The sequence below is a fragment of the Arachis ipaensis genome, chromosome B5, assembly GCF_059453495.1.
Source record: "Arachis ipaensis isolate K30076 ecotype BB chromosome B5, ASM5945349v1, whole genome shotgun sequence".
In the NCBI taxonomy this organism is placed as follows: domain Eukaryota; kingdom Viridiplantae; phylum Streptophyta; class Magnoliopsida; order Fabales; family Fabaceae; genus Arachis; species Arachis ipaensis.
In genome coordinates this window covers 135,785,696-135,803,129 of record NC_142440.1, presented here as the reverse complement: position 1 = coordinate 135,803,129, position 17,434 = coordinate 135,785,696, and the positions used below count along the sequence as shown (strand labels likewise).

Genomic DNA, 17,434 nt, shown 5'->3' with positions numbered 1-17,434 from the left:
ACGGGCTACTCAACTCAGATAACAAAAAAATTTAAATTTGAAATCAAATAAGCTAGTTAAGTAAAAGCCGAAAAATCTGATTGAGATGAAGTTGTTAGGATTTCAAAAAACCACCCAACGTTTTAGCAAAATTTGAAATCAAATAAGCTAGTTAAGTAAAAGCCGGAGATTCTGATTGAGATGAAGTTGTTAGGATTTCAAAATCCACCCAATATTTTAGCAGTCAGTGTCTCCCCTCTTTATAACCTACTCTGCGCCTCCTTCACCCCGAACCACTTTATAATTCTTATTTCAGATAGATTTTGCACGAATACTGAGCTTATTCCTCTGCACAATAATCATGTCCTTTTAATAATTGAGAAGAAGGCTCTTAAATTTAACCAAAGGGTTGAAGTGATTCTGAAACCGTGATTTTTGGTTCTATAATTTCTGCCCAGTCACTTAAGGTGAATAAATTTTCCATCATTGTTCCTTTTTCACTCTTATGTAATTAATTTATATTGTTTATATCTTTCTGCCATTCATGATTAGGTTGATGATGATTTCTCCCATGTAACAGATTTTCGTCTTTTGCATTAGCTCTTTTTCGTAATGTTTTTCTGTTGTTACTGCAACATAGTTCCAAACAACAAAGATAAGTACTGGGTCACGTTGTTATCATTTTTATACTCCAAATTGTGCCTTCAAAAATTTTTTATCTTCTTTTCACGGAGTTCCAGCACAAGCACTACAAGTAGGAGCCCTTGATTCTCTTCTTTCCACAGAGTTCCGACACAGTTCCAGCACACCGGCGCCTGCCGCCTGTATCAGCGTCCTCCATCCACCGCCGCTGCAGCACCCCTGTCCCCTTTCTTTTTGCCCTGTTCTAGTTCTATTCTTCCAGATTCTAGTCCATTTTCCTGTTTAATTTTACTAAGTTTGATTAATTTGGTTAATTATTTGATTTAGGAGCGAACATACTGGGCCCAACTTCTCAAAGTTCTTCATTCATCTTCGAATTAACTTGAGGCAAAAACTTCTATGGCCCAATTTCTCCTTCCCCATTTATTTATTTATTTATTTTTATCTATTAATGTCTTTTATCTATTTGTCTCTCTCTATTTTTTTGGTCTTACAGAACATACACACTCTCCCTCAGTCTAACCCAGAATTTGAACCCTTTTCAATTTTATATTGTATTGTTTGAACTCTGAATAAATGAGACCCAAAAAAAAATCTTATTATAAATGGACCAGTACTTTTCTATCTCTACTGAATAGGTTACATGAGAAGTTCATATTTTGGACCTATATATTGAAAATGGACTTATAGTTGTTGCTGTAATTAATGAGATTGTGTGATCCTATTTATCCACTATATGGTGTCTGATCTTGCTGCCACATGCTTACCGATTCAATTGGATTGTGCGTAAACATTGCTGTTTAGAATTATGTTCATCATAATATCATGCTATTCTTGAGTTTGAATTGCAGTTTGTTCGCTTATCTGATATATTGTTGACATATTGCTGCTGGGATTCTTGAGTTTGAGCTGCATTTTGATTAACTGATTTTGAAACTTAGTTCTTTCTCCAACCATTAATCTGCGTTGATTGTGATTGTATTTTTACCTTTAGGAACAAGATATGATTTTGTTATTGTTATTCATTCATCCATTGCCTCGAAGATTCTATTGTTCTTTGTGTTTCTTTTTTGCTCATTTTTTTTTGTTTACGTCCTTTGATGCTTTTTGTTTACCTCAAGATCTGAAATGTTGCTGTCCTTTTTTGTTTACGTTGATCTGATTTTTTTTTTAAATTCTATCCACATGAAAATTATAAGCTAATTAGAAGCTTTTTTGTTCTTTTTTTGGATTTGGTTGTTCCTTTGGTTTGGACAGGAGGGATAAAAAAATCAGACTTTGATTAAAACTGGATTTTTGGTTAAAAAATCTAGTTTTAAAATTGGATGTTAAAAATAAAACCAGATTTTAAATTTCAATATTTTAAAACCAGATTTAAATTCGGATTTTTAATTTAGATATTAAAAAATTGGATTTAACATCAGGTTAATAAATGACACCAAATTTAAATATTAAACCTGCTATGAAATAGGTTTTTGTTTCTTCAAACCCGTTTTAAACCGGTGTCTCTTTTTAATCCGGTTCCAGTTTGGTATCATGAACTATAAAATTGGTTCTAAAGTGGATCTTGTTTGGATTTTTGAAAATCCAAACCATGGCGACCCCTACCCAAATGTTATGATTCTGAATTTTTCTCCCTTTGGTTATTGATGATCTGCTTCTTTACATGCAAGATAGACCTGTTACGTACCATTCAGACGTTTGCAACATTTACAAAATTAATTAGTGATACCTGAAAAAGTTGTTGCTATAGAAAGGTTGAATAAGTATCATTTTTAATGAGTCTTACCCCCAATCTTTGGTTTACGGCCTCAACACTGGGCATGACTGGTTTAGGAAAAATTTAATACGATAGATATTTACATCTCAAATGTTTCTATTTAACAACTTCTCTAATGCTCGATTTGCTAAGGTTACATTAATTTCTCATTTTACTTAGACAAATGTTTGTTGGGGATGAAAAGTTGTTGCCATGTCATCTTTAACACCACAGAGTTTGTCTCCTTTATTAGCACCTTTGAAAGTTGATAACAGACTTTTCATGATTATTTAATTTCATTTATTTATTATTATTCAGCAACAAAATTGCTATATAATGTCTTAAATGTTGTTTGAAACTTGATTGATATAATTGGTATAGTCATTGTGCACTATTTGGTTTTCCATTGTCGTTCTATTGTTGGTTCTCTAATGACCTTGTGGTGTGTAAAGGAATAATCAAATGCCAAGGAAACCTTGGTACACCGTTAGTAATGCAGCCGGAATTGTAGCTGGCCCTAATAGTCAAACCCACGCTACTCCGGTGAGTTATTTAATGCACCAGTTATTTAAAATGTTCATTTGCCTTTTAGTGTATACACTTCTTCAATATAATTTGTGGGAAAATCGAATAAAATAAATTGATTTTCTAACTACTTTGTTTTTAGCAAACGGATGGAACGCATGATACGGAAGCAGATACTTCAAGTGCACAGCGACGTGCAAGAGCCCCTCCACCTCCGCATTCCGGCAACGGTGCTCGACAATCCCGTGTTAACGCGGTACCCTTTCGACCACCTCGCAATGAAACACGGCTGGCTTCGTCAAGTGACATTAGGGACGCTCGAGCTCCTGCGACAAATAGAAAGCATCCACCGGATTCACATGAAGGTGTAGATGACCATTCAGAAGATGAAGACTATGACCCGGAGACGGATGAGATCGAGTCATTCGATGACCATCTAGACAACATGTTTGCCGCACATGAAGTTGAACGTCAAGGCAATGCCAACAGCAAAAAAAGGACACTGATTATTGGGTTGTTGATGTCATAGGTATTCCTCCAGCGGGGAATTCTACAAAGAATAGGAAGTTGCTGGAGGAATTCAAGAAATCATTTGTTCCATAAGGTTTATGAGAAAGAACTAACTTTTGAGGAAAATATCAAGCGTAAGCCAGCAGGAATAGAGGTAAATCACTGGAAAAAGTTTCTTCAATATCGGTTGGACGATGACACGAAGGTAACAAATATGTAGTTGAAATTTCATTGTATGCGATTTTAAATGGTAATGAATTACTACTAAATATGCTGAATTTATTGTGATAGTGGAAAAACTACTACCCAAAAGTTCATCACCTTATCATTTTTTTTGTTTCCTGAAGTTGTACGCTCAAGGCTGATTTATAAAATCATTAACAGTGTAGTAATTTATCCCGATAACATTTATTTTTCTTCATTTTGTGTGTAGGAGAAGTGTAGAAAAAATGCCATTAATCGTTCAAAGCAACAATACACACATACCGGAGGTTCTAAAACGATGGCAAGAAAGAGACACGAAAAAGTAATTAATTTAACTTCAGTTCAAGAATATTTGGTGAGGTTTCTGGTAATACAGTGTTGTATTTAATACAAATGTGTGTTGATGATTGTTATAGGAGCAACGACAGGAAGGCCTATTGGGAGAGGAGAGGGATGGACCATGAGTCATAAAAAAAAGAATGGAAAGTATATGAATGAAGAAGCGCGTTTGGTTGGGGTAAATCATGTTCATTACTTTTTCAAATTTCCCTTTGCAATTACTATCATTAAATTTAGATTAGTGTAAATCCGGACCTCACATGTTTGCAGGAAGCAATTGAACTTATTGAGAGCCAAGACCCCTCTAGCAAGGAATTTTCACAGAATGATTCCCTTGCACAAGTGCTTGGAAAGGAGCACCCAGGAAGAGTTCGTGGACTCGGTATTGGTACATGTCCGAGTCGGTGTTTTCGTAACATTTCAGAGCAGTCGGACTACGGTGTACAGATTGAGGAGTATCAGATGGAGATTATGAAACTCAAGGCGAAGGCAGCAGAACTCAAGGCAGCAGCAGCAGAGGAAAAGGCTAAGAGACAGAGAATGGAGACAGAGGCAGCTGAAGGGAATGCAAAAATACAGACAATGAGAAATTTGTTGACATACGTAATCCAGCAACAAGGAGGTAATTTGCCACCTGAAATAGCTGCGGATTTGGATTCTTTGAGAAGTGCACCAACCTCATCCCATGCAAGATGATGTGTGGGCACTAATGATTTGACTTATCAGTGTTGGAATCGGAATACTCTTTTATTGTTTACTTTCATAAAGACTTTTGAGATATTTATTTGTAGTTTTTTATCTTGTTGACTTTATTTGTAGTTTACAGTAATGGATGCACTGGATGCAAATTATCATTATAATGATTCACCTTTGAAAAATTAATTATGTTTCGTTTCGTATGTTATTTTTGGATTGGCTGTTGGTTATTTTAATAAATTACCGCAATTGAGTGGATGAACATATAAAAAATAAAAGAGTTGTCATATTTTATTATAAATTCTGGGTTTTTTTTAAAAAAAAGTGTTACTCGACATGTGGCAGCGGTTTTAAATCCGCTGCTATATTCATAACATGATTAGTAAACATGATTAGTAAACGTATGCCATTTTGCAGTGGTTGACAACCGCTGCATTCTCCCTTAAATCATATTTTCACGATTTAGTAGTGGATGAAACCGCTGCAAAATAATGCCGCTGCAAAATACCATTTAGCAGCGGTTGTACCAGCGGTTACTAATAACCGCTTACTAATAACCGCTGCTAAGGGTTTAGCCGCACACTATCTTTCAGCGGATTTATCAACCGCTGTTATCCATTTGGCAGCGGTTAAAAATCACTGCTAATCCTGAATATAACCGCTGCTATTTGCCGGATTTGGTGTAGTGTTAGTTGCGTAAAAATTTAACACATCTAAAATAATACAGTCGCATACAAAATTCTTCTTGAAGACATCCGAAAATTAACCAAAAATAAAATTTATGATTCAAGAATGAAATGTCATATCTCATTTTATTATTAGTCGACATTTTTCATTATTTAGTTAAACATGTTTATTGTTTGGTATTTTAATATCTTATTTATTTCTAATTTTAGAAGAAGAGAGACTGTGAGAGAGAGCATTTATTCATTCTAATTTATTTAATTTTTTTATTGTTTGGTATTTTAATATCTTATTTATTAACACATCTAAAATTAAATGAACAACATAAATACATCCAAAATTAGATATTTGTACATTTAACTTATATTAACATTACGAACTCCAAATCAAATAGATGCGTGAAAAAAATAATCAACACACACACATCCATAAACTTAAAAAAAAAACATAAACACATCCAAAATTAAATGAATAACATAAATACATCTAAAATTAAATAAACAAAAAATCATAAACACATCTAAAATTAAATGAATAATATAAACACATTTAAAATTAAGTATTTGCACATCAAAAATACATTAATATTACAAACTAAATCCCTTTGTTACTTGCACCAACCTTCATCAAAGTTTCAATCTCTATGCTCTCAAATGGTTCAAGTTCATGCCTTTGATTCTTATTCATAATCTTCTCAAAGAAAAAAAATTCTAAGAATATTCACATTTTTATTTAAATTCACATTTGAACGTGAAAGGTGAGTGAGATTCATATTCTTTATCTTTGGTGTATATATATATACTAGCAAAAGATCCGTACAATGCACGGACAAAAAATATCTATTGCTAAAATTTATCTCTTCAAGCAACAACTCATAAAATAATATGGTATTATTTATTTAAAAAACCTTTATAATATATCATATATTAACAAATAATTAAATTACACATCCATCCTATTATATTTAATTAAAGAAATAGTAAAAAAATTTCAGTATCACTAAAATATGATAGCTTGAATACTTCTAAAAAAACAAACATTATTTCATCTATAAATAAAAATATTTTTTTAAGATGCACATATATTTTAATTTCAAGATGTACATGCAGTTTCATCCAAATTTCGTCACCCTATTACTAAAAGTATTTCTTCAACATGCACATCCATTTCGCTAATAGGGATCTGTGAGAGAGCATTGAATATATGAAGAAATGAGAAAATACATGATTTAAAAATATAACTATTTTGGCTTTTGATTTTATTTATCTGCTAATTAAATATAAAAAGAAAACGAACTAAAAATTTACAAAAATTTATTTTTTTTTCATCTACTACTACTTTTAATGTAAACCTTAACATAAAGGAAAAAGAAATAGATAAACGAAAGTATATTGCTTTACCCTTTTTTTCTTCTATGCTTTATTGAAAAATGCTATCAAAATTACATGTGGATGAATATTACATAGTTGTTCGAATGATTAAACTATAATATTTTTAGTATATACCACATAGAAAAAATAGATATTATTTAAAAATAGTTCCTAATATTCTTTTAAACCCAATATCGTCTGAATTTGTCCCAAAATATTAAATTCAACAAATCTGATGGCATTAAGTAAATAATACTATTGCACGATCACCACTACAACTAACAAAACCACCATGTTATCACGGTAAGTTTCTCTCTCTTCTAACCAATTGTATACTCTATTTATCCACCGTACCAATCTATACCCTTCCTTAATACTACAGATAATATTTTTCTTTCATGATCACACTCTAATATCCAACTATCAATACATTTAATGATCGAGAATTAATAAATCTTTGTTATTTATTCATCAAAACAACAACAATTGCAATATCAAGTGTTCAACCACAAAGAATTCAGAGGTAACAATGGTGGATCCACAGATATTTATGTTGGCCCAAAATAATCATTTCATCAAAAACAGCAAACTCGAATGCTATAGAACATGTAGAATTGTGAAGGTGGAAATGTTACACTTAACTTTGGTTTCATATGAAAAAGTAAAAAAATGAAAAACACAAAATTTGAGAAGTGTTATGTGTTTTAAAATCACAATATCATTGAACACCTTCAACCTAACTAACTTTTAGGAGAATGGTTAAACCGTTAGACCTCCTCCATCTGAATGTGGTGTAAAATCAATAACCCACTCTAATTAAGCATATAGAAGGTAATTATAATGATAGCTTTTCTTATCCAACCAAAGAACATGATGACGTTTTCTCAAATTAATTTCTTTTCAACCTAGTCTAGATTACCTAGCTATCTATTTAAAGTTTAGACAAGTAGCTAGTTATTACTTTAGGCTATCCTTTCAGTAACTCTGATATAACAAAGTCATTCCATGTCTTCTTTAAAAATTCTTTAAAATAATAACTCAAAATAACATTATTTGAACATCTTTCTCAATCTCTATAATTAATTCTTATATTTTTTGTGAGAAAATATTCAACACATACCATATAAATTCTTATCAATTATCATTTGCAACTGAATTCTTAACTTTCTCTTATCAATTATCATTTGCAACTGAATTCTCAACTTTCTCTTGAATAAGATTCGCAACACAGTATATATATAACTTTTCAAATATAAATCATTTGCCAAAACAAAATCTAACATATCACACTAAAGAGCTACTGTATTTTATTGATCTATATAGAGCTAAACTATAAAAATAAAGGGCTACATAATTAAATTTGAGACAACCAAAAACCTTCACATTACACACCAAAAAAGGGTGGATACTATTTACACTGCTCATATCTAATGCCCTATAAATTTTAATCAGTAGCTCTAGTTAAATGACATAAAAAATCATGTCACTTGACCCCTCACCAGATGCAAATTCATCCTCAAAAGCATCAACATCATCAGATTCATCAAATTCGAGCTTTAAGGACCTTGTCAACCTCTTCAAGGGAGGCTTTTCCTTTTTCTAATCTTGAGAACAACCTTGTGTAATGCCAACAACATATTCCTAATTTCAATAAATCTATTAAAATTTAAACCAAATTAAAAAAATTAATACAAATAGGTCTAAAAAATCAAATAATAAAAGTTAGCACATTGTATAAGCAAATAAACACATCATCAACTTGATCACACAAATTATCCGAGTGATCACTTTTATTTGACATCTCTCTCATGGCATTAGCAGATTTTCTTTAATGAGAATGACACTTTTATAACACGCACAATATAGTAACTTTAGTTAACACAAGATAAAAAAAATGAGGAGGGAGTAGTATATCTAGTAGTGTACAACCAAAAAACCTGAATCTTTGAAATAGTTAAAACTTTTTAATTTAGGTGGGAAAAGAAAGGAAATAACTAATAGATATTTAAAACTAAAACATTTAAAATACACAGTATACCCTAGATTAGTCTATACCTACTAACATCCAATATCTAATTCAAGATCTTTATAGCCACCACTATCAGATCAAAGAATACGAAGAACAAACTTGGAACTCTATACCCTACCTAATAGTAGGAGAAAAATATAGCAAAGAGATGTGAAAAATAGCACGTAAATCAAGATAGCTCCCTCTACACCCGAACCTAATAATGTCAGAAGGAAGAAGAAGAGCATGCAATGAACACATTTAGTATTAGTTTAAATATTATAATTTTAATAGGTGCATACAACATTTTTAATATTTAACGTAGGATAGAACGTAGACAATTTATAGAAAAGTAGATATAGACAATTTATTTAGAATATTATTACCCTAATACAGACTGATTTGTCAACTATTCTCTTCGATCTTTATAGCAGATTATTCTCATTAGCACATTCTAAACAATTATTCACTTAAGATCAGTAAAAAATATATTAGTAAACCTACTTAAAAGGAATTGGAGCAACCATAACAAAATCATAAAAGGCCAAACAATTATTTGTTTTCAATTATCATGAAAATGGTATATAGGTTAGAGAATCATTTAATGCTATTCATCTTTTAAAAACCAACTTAATGTTCAAAAATCAATTACTTAAACATATAATTTATTTTTTTACATCCTAAACCTCATTCAAATAATTAGTATATTAAGTGAGCAATCTTCTCTATAAATCCTAAGCTAGCAGCAATAGATATAAGCAATAAAGAGAATTGGAAGAGAAACAGCAATAGATATAAAGAAATAAAGAGAATTGGAAGAGAAGACAAAGAGAGAAAAGGAAAAAAGAGAACATAAAGCTAACAAAAATAACATGAGGTCAGTGTAAGAAAAAAAGTAAGAATCAAAACTAAAAAAGTCTATGCATAGATCTAGGGGATGGCAAGCTCAGGTAATCAGCATACGTTTTGTTTAAATATCATAATTTTAGTGGTCTTTCTATATAATTAGATTTTCAATGAAAAAATATATCATATTCTATTGAAGATACACACAAGCTAAAAAAATAGGGAAGGAAGGATATATCTAACAGTATACAACTAAGAAATTTGAATTTTTTAAATAGTTAAACTTTTTAATTTGGTAAGGAAAAGAAAGAAAGCAACTAATAGATATTTGAAACTAAACATTGAAAATACATCGTATAAACTCTAGAATAGTCTATACCTACTAACCTCCAATATCTAATCCAAGATCTTTATAGCCGCCACTATCAGATCGAAGAATGAGAAGAACAGACTTAGAACCTTATACCCTAACCTAATAGTAGGAGAGAAATATAGCAAAGAGGTGTGAAAAATAGCTCATAAATCAAGACAGCTCCCTCTAAATCCTAACCTAATAGTGTATACCTCAGAGAGATGTAACAAAAATTGCGCATGAGATAATAGAGAGTGAAGATGAAAAAAGATAGAAAAAAGAGAAGAGGAATATAAAAGGAAGAAAGAGAAATGAAAGACCAAAAGGAAGGAAGAGGAAGAGCATATAATGAGCACATCTAGTATTAGTTTAAATATTATAATTTTAATAGGCATATACAACATATTTTTAATATTTAATGCAGGATAGAGCATATTCCGAATGAAAAATATGTCAAGGTGATCTCTTTTAGAAAAGTAGATATAGATCATTTATTTATTACTCCAGTACAGACTGATTTGTCAACTATTCTCTTCTATCTTTATAGCAGATTATCCTTATTAGCACATTATAAACAATTAGAGAAATTATAGGGAGCCAATGGCCTAAGCGTACAATGTGTACAATGGAGATTTAGGAAGTATTAGAGATATGACCATTAGTGTTGCATTATCCTGTCAGGTTACGTTTTTAGGATGAGTGGTTTCATGATATGGTATTAAAGTTCTAGATCCAAAAGGTCAAGAGTTCGATCCTTGGTGAACCCCAAAATCAACTTAAGTTTTTGGGATGAGATGTTTATTATCCCTGGTATCGGGATGGTTATTCTGGATAGTATGGGTGATGTTCATTTTATTCATAGACCAAAGATTTAGTCCATTGTACACATTGTACGTTTAGGCCATTGGCTCCCTAGCAGTAGTCAAACAATTATTCACTTAAGATCAGTTAAAAATTATTAGTAAACCTACTTAAAAGGAATTGAAGCAACCGTAACAAAATCATGGAAGGTCAAAAAATAACACTAAATTCATATAGATCTAAAAGAAAAAGTAAAGCCACCTATAAAACAAATGAATAATAAGAATGACATGAACCCAAAATTACAGATTTAACACGTCACATATGACAAAATAGTAAATTTAATCCGAAATTTCTCATCAAATCAGTTTAGAATTCAAACAAATTAAACTTCTTTTTTTAACCCAAGCAGCAATATATTTTTATTTTTAAGAAAAAATTCTTAAGGAAACCAAAGTTAAAGTCAATTATACACAAGACAATGATACAGATCTGTCATAACATCAAATTTTTTTCTCAGGTTATGATAATGATACATATCCGAAAAGGTAAACTTACATTCAAATTTGTTAACACCTTTCAATCATCTCAATGAAGATTTCCTTGATATTTTCCTTCACAATCCTTCTATAAAGATACTGTTCTTGCAATCTTGCCCCGTCTTAAATCTGTCACTCCTCACCATCTGCGGCTAACAACAAACATTAAAAAAAATCATACGAACATCATGCTCAGAAATGAAAGAACAAACAGCAATAACAGATTCCAAAAAATCTCAAATTAAATAAACCCAAAACTCTTACATACCTACCCCATGATAGATGACAAAACAATAAATTTAATCCAAAATTTCTCATCAAATCAGTTCAGAATTCAAAAAAATTAAACTTCTTTTTTTTAAAAAAAAAAAATCAAGTAGCAATATATTTTTATTTTTAAGAAAAAAATTCCTAAGAAAACCAAAGCTAAAGTCAATTATACATAAGATAATAATACAGATTTGTCATGACATCAATTTTTTTTCTCAGGTTATGATAATAATACAGATCCAAAAAGATCACACAAAGTTAAAATCAAGACCTTTACCAAAGTAGAGGCCTTACCATCTCAGCCCTTCCAATCCTCGCAAAGAGTATCATCCAACAAACTAATGCATGAAACAAATAACAATTAAAAAAATCAAAAATAAAAAAAGAAACATTTCTATTAAACACCTAGCGAGTGCCATTATCAACATCTTTCAATCATCTCAATGAAGATTTCTGTGAGATATTCCTTCACAATCCTTCTATACAGATACTGTCCTTGCAATGTTGTCCGATCTTAAATTGGTCACTCCTCACCATCTGCAGCCAACAACAAACATTAAAAAAAATCATATGAACATCATGATTCCAAAAATACTTAACTTAAATGAACCCAAAACCCTTACATACCTACCCCAAGGCACAATCAGCCGCTCCTTGCACGGCACCTCCACTTCGAAGCCTGGAGCAATAGAAAAAACCCTAAAAAACACGATCTTGATTCATAATCTCCATGTACTAACAAATCAGACTTAAAAAAAATAGTTATTTCATAATTATTTGCAACAAAAAATCTGAGATCTTAATATGTGTTCAGGTGAGCAAGCATTTGCTCCAGGACTCACCGCAACCGAGAGCGTCAGAGACAGTCGGCAAGACAGAGAGAGAGAACACATCACTGAGAAGTCACTCTCACCGGCTCAAAGAGAGAAGCCACTACCCCTCGAGCCCTCTTCGTACCCATTATAATCCATATCCCCTGTTTGAGACCTCATTCTCCCACCATTTGACGTTGCGTCATTCCTGTTTGACTGTCGCTTGTCTACTCACTCCCTTATCACACGTCCCGTTGTCGTTCAGATCCACCGTTGCTTGTGCTCAATCGTGGGAAAGTGAATGCCGCCTCTCCAACATTTTTCGAAGAAGTTGGGTTTGGGTTGGGACAAAAGCAAAAAAGAGCAAGAGAGAGTCATGAAGATAGATTTTCAAACTTAGAGTTTGGAACAGAAATTGGGTTACATGGGATGATACGTTAGCATTTTAGGCTCTAAAGAGCTGAGGAGCCAACACGTGGATGAATAATATTAGTTTATACTATTAGAAGATATATATATATATATATATATATATATATATATATATATATATATATATATATATATATAGTGAACCTTTTAATATAGAACAAAAAGGTATCTGGGGATCCCTTCAAGCCGTTAAATTTCATTAGTTTTCACACAAAAAAAATCTTATACAAAATAATAAGAGAAAGAAGGTGGCACGGATGATGAAGCGATTACGAGGAGGAAGTCGGCACAGAGGACGAAGCGACAACAAGGAGGAGCGCGGGAACGAAGATGGGCGCGGCGCGGAAGAGGAAATGCACCGAGGATGATGTTACCTAAGCTGGAGTGCTAGTATCAATAGGTAATTAGATATTGGAGATTCTTCCCTACGAAAAGCATAGTCAAAGTCTGCACACCCTAAGTAAAAGAGAACGTTATCTTTTCACTTTTTATAATTGTCATCACTTAATAAATGAACTTCAGATATATTTTTAGATATTATTACTGTTGCAAATAATAAATCATGCCAACATTACTCAACTTTAAATAAACACATCAAAAATCATAATATATGATAATACATGTCAATACAAATCATATCAAAATAAATATGAATCATAGTGTTATTAAAATATATTTGTAGACAGATTTTAACACACATAATATTCACTATATATATTAACTAAAGAACTGAAACTAAAAAATAAGATACTATTTCTTAATACTTGTGGACTAATTAAAAAATAAAATATTATTTTTTATTTCAACTTAATTATATATAAATAATATAATTATTTTTTGTAAATAAATTTACTATATTATTCACAATAATTATAAATATATTATATTAATATTTATGTAATTTTTTAATATAATTATTATAAAAAATATTGTGGCTATTTTTTAATAAATTATCTATTAATCACAAATATAATAATATACAACGAAAAATTTTATATTACATATAAATATAATCATCATCACATAAATAAATATAGTGATATATAACATAATAAAATTGAATATGATAATATTTATTAATGAAAGAAAATTGATATATAACATAATACAATTTTCAAGAACATATAATAATATTTATTAATGAAAGAAAATTCAATGAAACCTAATTCATGTATAGCCGCTAACTTCGTGCTACTTCTTCCAGGTTCTTAAGGCTTCGTAAGTTTTTTTTTTTTCTTTTTTTTTTTTTAACGCTAGGGGTAAATATGAGTTGGGTGAAATTTAATTTGTCTTAATCTAAATCCAATTTTAAATATACATTAGATCTAACTCTAATTTGATTATATAGATCCGATAAAATTTAAATATTTTTAGGTCATAATTATATCGGATCTAAATAATCAAACTTTTAAAACTTTAATAATAATTTATAAAAAAAATTATTTATGATGTACTTATTTAATTTAAAAAAAAAACTTGTTAACGAAAAGTAGTTGATATTTATATTTAAATTTAAATTTATCTATAAATTTTAATTTGATATTTTTTTATCTATTTTTTAATTCAATAAGTGTGAGTAAAAATAAAACAATAAATTTATAATTAATATAATATAATATTAGAATCAATTTAAAATATATATACTTTTTTTTAATTTTTTTAAGATGTACATGAGTCGGATGAAGTCGAATCACTTTGATCCGATCCGATCCTAAATAATCATCAGATCTATTTTTTAGATTTTTACCCGGTACTAAACTCAATAAAATTACATTGAATTAGCTCTTATAATATTCAAATTTAAATCGAAGCTTCGTATCAGACCGGGTCATATACACCGTTATTCAACGCAAAAAAAGATGAAGAACCAAAAGGAAGAATAAACACGCCAAGACCACAACCCCTCACCTTCTACCACAAAAACAAAGAGGCGATATTCAAGTCATAGTAGTATGAGAAAGTCCTTTAAAAATATTTACTTTTATTCTTTCTTCTCTTTATTTGAATTTTTTAATTAAATTTTAAAAACTATTCATATTAAATACTCACAATTCAAAAATAAGTATGAATATTCTCTGAATGATGTTAAGTAATTTTTAAAATTTAATAATAAACTTAAAATTTTCTTTTCGATTCAAAAACTGTTCATACTTCTTCAAATAATAACTAGGCCCGAGATAATTGTTTGTTCTGATATTACATGTTATCTATTTAGATTAATAGTTAAATTAGTTCTTAAAAAATAGATCATTCTTTTAATTTATTCTTAAAAAATTTTATCAATCAAATTCGTCCTTTAAATATTACAAATTAGTCATGTTTGTCTTTTCATCACTTCATTAATAATTTTCGCCAACAATTAATGATATGGAACGTTAATTGATAATAGCATACACGATATTTAGTATGTCCAATTGGACATTGATCATACATGGTTATGAAAATATATCATTTTTTTGTTGTGACTATGAAAATATATCAATTTAGTCTTACTTTTTAATTATATAAATCTTAATCCCAATATAATTTGAGACTAAATTGATAAATTTTCATAAATATATCTGATCAGCATTTAATTAGACATATTATGTATTAATTATGTTGTAAGTTAATGTCCTATATCATCAATCATTGATAAAAATTGTTGATGGAATAACAGAAAGACAAATATGATTAATTTGTAATATTTGAAGGACGAATTTCATTGATAAAATCTTTTAAGGACAAATTTTAAAGAGTGATCCATCTTTTATGGACTGATTTAACTATTAACCTTATCTATTTCATAAAACCAATAATCTACGTACTTTTTTCTAGTTATAGCCAATTATTCTTAATTCAAATTTAAAACTTCCTATTCTTGAACCATTAACTTAAAATAAAATCATTATATCTAATATGCTAGCCAGAATTAGTGACCCAAATTTTATTAATACTTGTATTTTTTCTATCAAAAAATTAATTAATTGTTAATACAGTTAACTAATATAAATTTTTTAATAATTATAATACCACGCACGTTAATTTTTATATTAATAAATTAGACTATAAATAAAATAAAAATTTTAACACGATATTGGCGTAGACAATCAAAATGAAGAACCTCAATGACGTTGGAAGGAGGTCAATTTCTAAGAAGGTACACACTTCTTTAAATTAAACCAAACCAGTACTTCTCACATTATCCTTCAAGGTTTCCAAGGTCCCCATGTTGAAAAGTAGTGATCAATAAAAATCAAACATAAAAAACAAATAGATTTGACTATTTTAGTTGCAACTGTGATTCCATGAAGAAGTGAAATGAATATAATTCATATAAATTTTAATTCAAATTTTAAAATACATTTAACTTATTAATTGATGAGTTTTAGTACGATGGATTTCACTGTGCGGCTATTTCTCAAATTCAACATTCATGAACAATAATATGCAATTAGATTTGTAAGGTTTTGTTTGTTTATACATATGAGATATTGAGATAGGAATATAAAAATATAAAATTGTGTTTAGTAGATGAATTATGAATAGAAATATTATGTTTAGAGATATTAAATTAATATATTTTATATTTATTTTGACAGAAAGAATATAAAGATATTAATAAAAAATAAACTTATTTTTTTATTTTTATTAATTTTTTATAATTATATTTTTTATTATATATTTTTTTAAATTTTTAAATAAAAAAATTTAATTAAATTTTTATAATTTATTTTAGTTTATCACTAAATAAAATACAAAAATAATAAATTTTGCATTTCTTATTCTCAATATCTTATTTTATCATATTTTTAGAACTAAACGCAGCCCAAACGAAGAATAATAATATTACGTCTTTGCTTTACCATGATAATAATTTCATTACCAATAATAGAAAAAAAAAGGTTTGGTTAACAAGGGCACCTATTAAGAAAATATAAAAGCAAAGTTTTTATTGATTTTTTTATATTTCAATATACTTTTAATGTGTATTAATTAAGTATTGAAAGTTAATATTCTAAATTAGGAGATTTTCATTAGATTTTGATTTATTTTATGTTTTATTCTTAATAAATTATTGTAACAATTTACAAAATATATAATTACCATAAATTGTTTTAATAAAAGAGAAGATTTAAAACATAGTAATATACATACAAAGGAAAAGTATAGTAATTCCCCTTATCTATTATTTTAAATTTGTAATTTTTAAAATTAAGTCTGCCATTCGCTTTCCTTTCTTTTATAACTCATTAGTCATGAACACATTCCTAGGTCGTAGCTTGAGCCTTAAAGTTTTATTTACAAAATGAGTGTAGTTGGAGTGCAATTAAGAAATATGAAAATATGATTTGATTAATTGAATTCATTAAATAATTTGATTTCATTTATAAGACAAGATTTAAATTGATATGACGATCGAGTATGTATTCTATTTGGAATATATCAAAGTTAAATTTAATTTGATTTAGCTTTAATATTTTACATATTTAAACCCCCTCCTATTTTTTGCATATTAATTGAAAATAGTAGTAATATGGATGGAAGGTTATTTATTTGATTCAAAAAATTATATAATTCCATCAATAATTTTTCAAACAAGAGGTGTTGGTCAAAAAAAAAAAAAAAAAAACAAAAAGAACGTGAGGCGCACAAATTAATAATATTAATTAATAGTATATACCAC

General features: G+C 29.2%; 1 protein-coding gene across 1 annotated transcript; it reads left to right on the top strand.

Annotated features, from left to right (window-relative positions):
* The first annotated feature begins 4,079 nt into the window (after positions 1 to 4,079).
* LOC107641053 (uncharacterized) lies at positions 4,080 to 4,654 on the top strand. The gene is made up of 2 exons (XM_016344563.2): positions 4,080 to 4,136; positions 4,229 to 4,654. The coding sequence occupies exons 1-2, from the start codon at positions 4,080 to 4,082 to the stop codon at positions 4,652 to 4,654; spliced, it is 483 nt and encodes a 160-aa protein (XP_016200049.2).
* The last annotated feature ends 12,780 nt before the right edge of the window (positions 4,655 to 17,434 follow it).

Bases quoted from the DNA above. Each gene is read 5' to 3' on its own strand.
- LOC107641053 (XM_016344563.2), top strand. From the start codon at position 4,080: ATGAGTCATAAAAAAAAGAATGGAAAGTATATGAATGAAGAAGCGCGT. The intron at 4,137-4,228 runs GTAAATCATGTT...ACATGTTTGCAG, and splicing joins AAGAAGCGCGTTTGGTTGGG to GAAGCAATTGAACTTATTGA.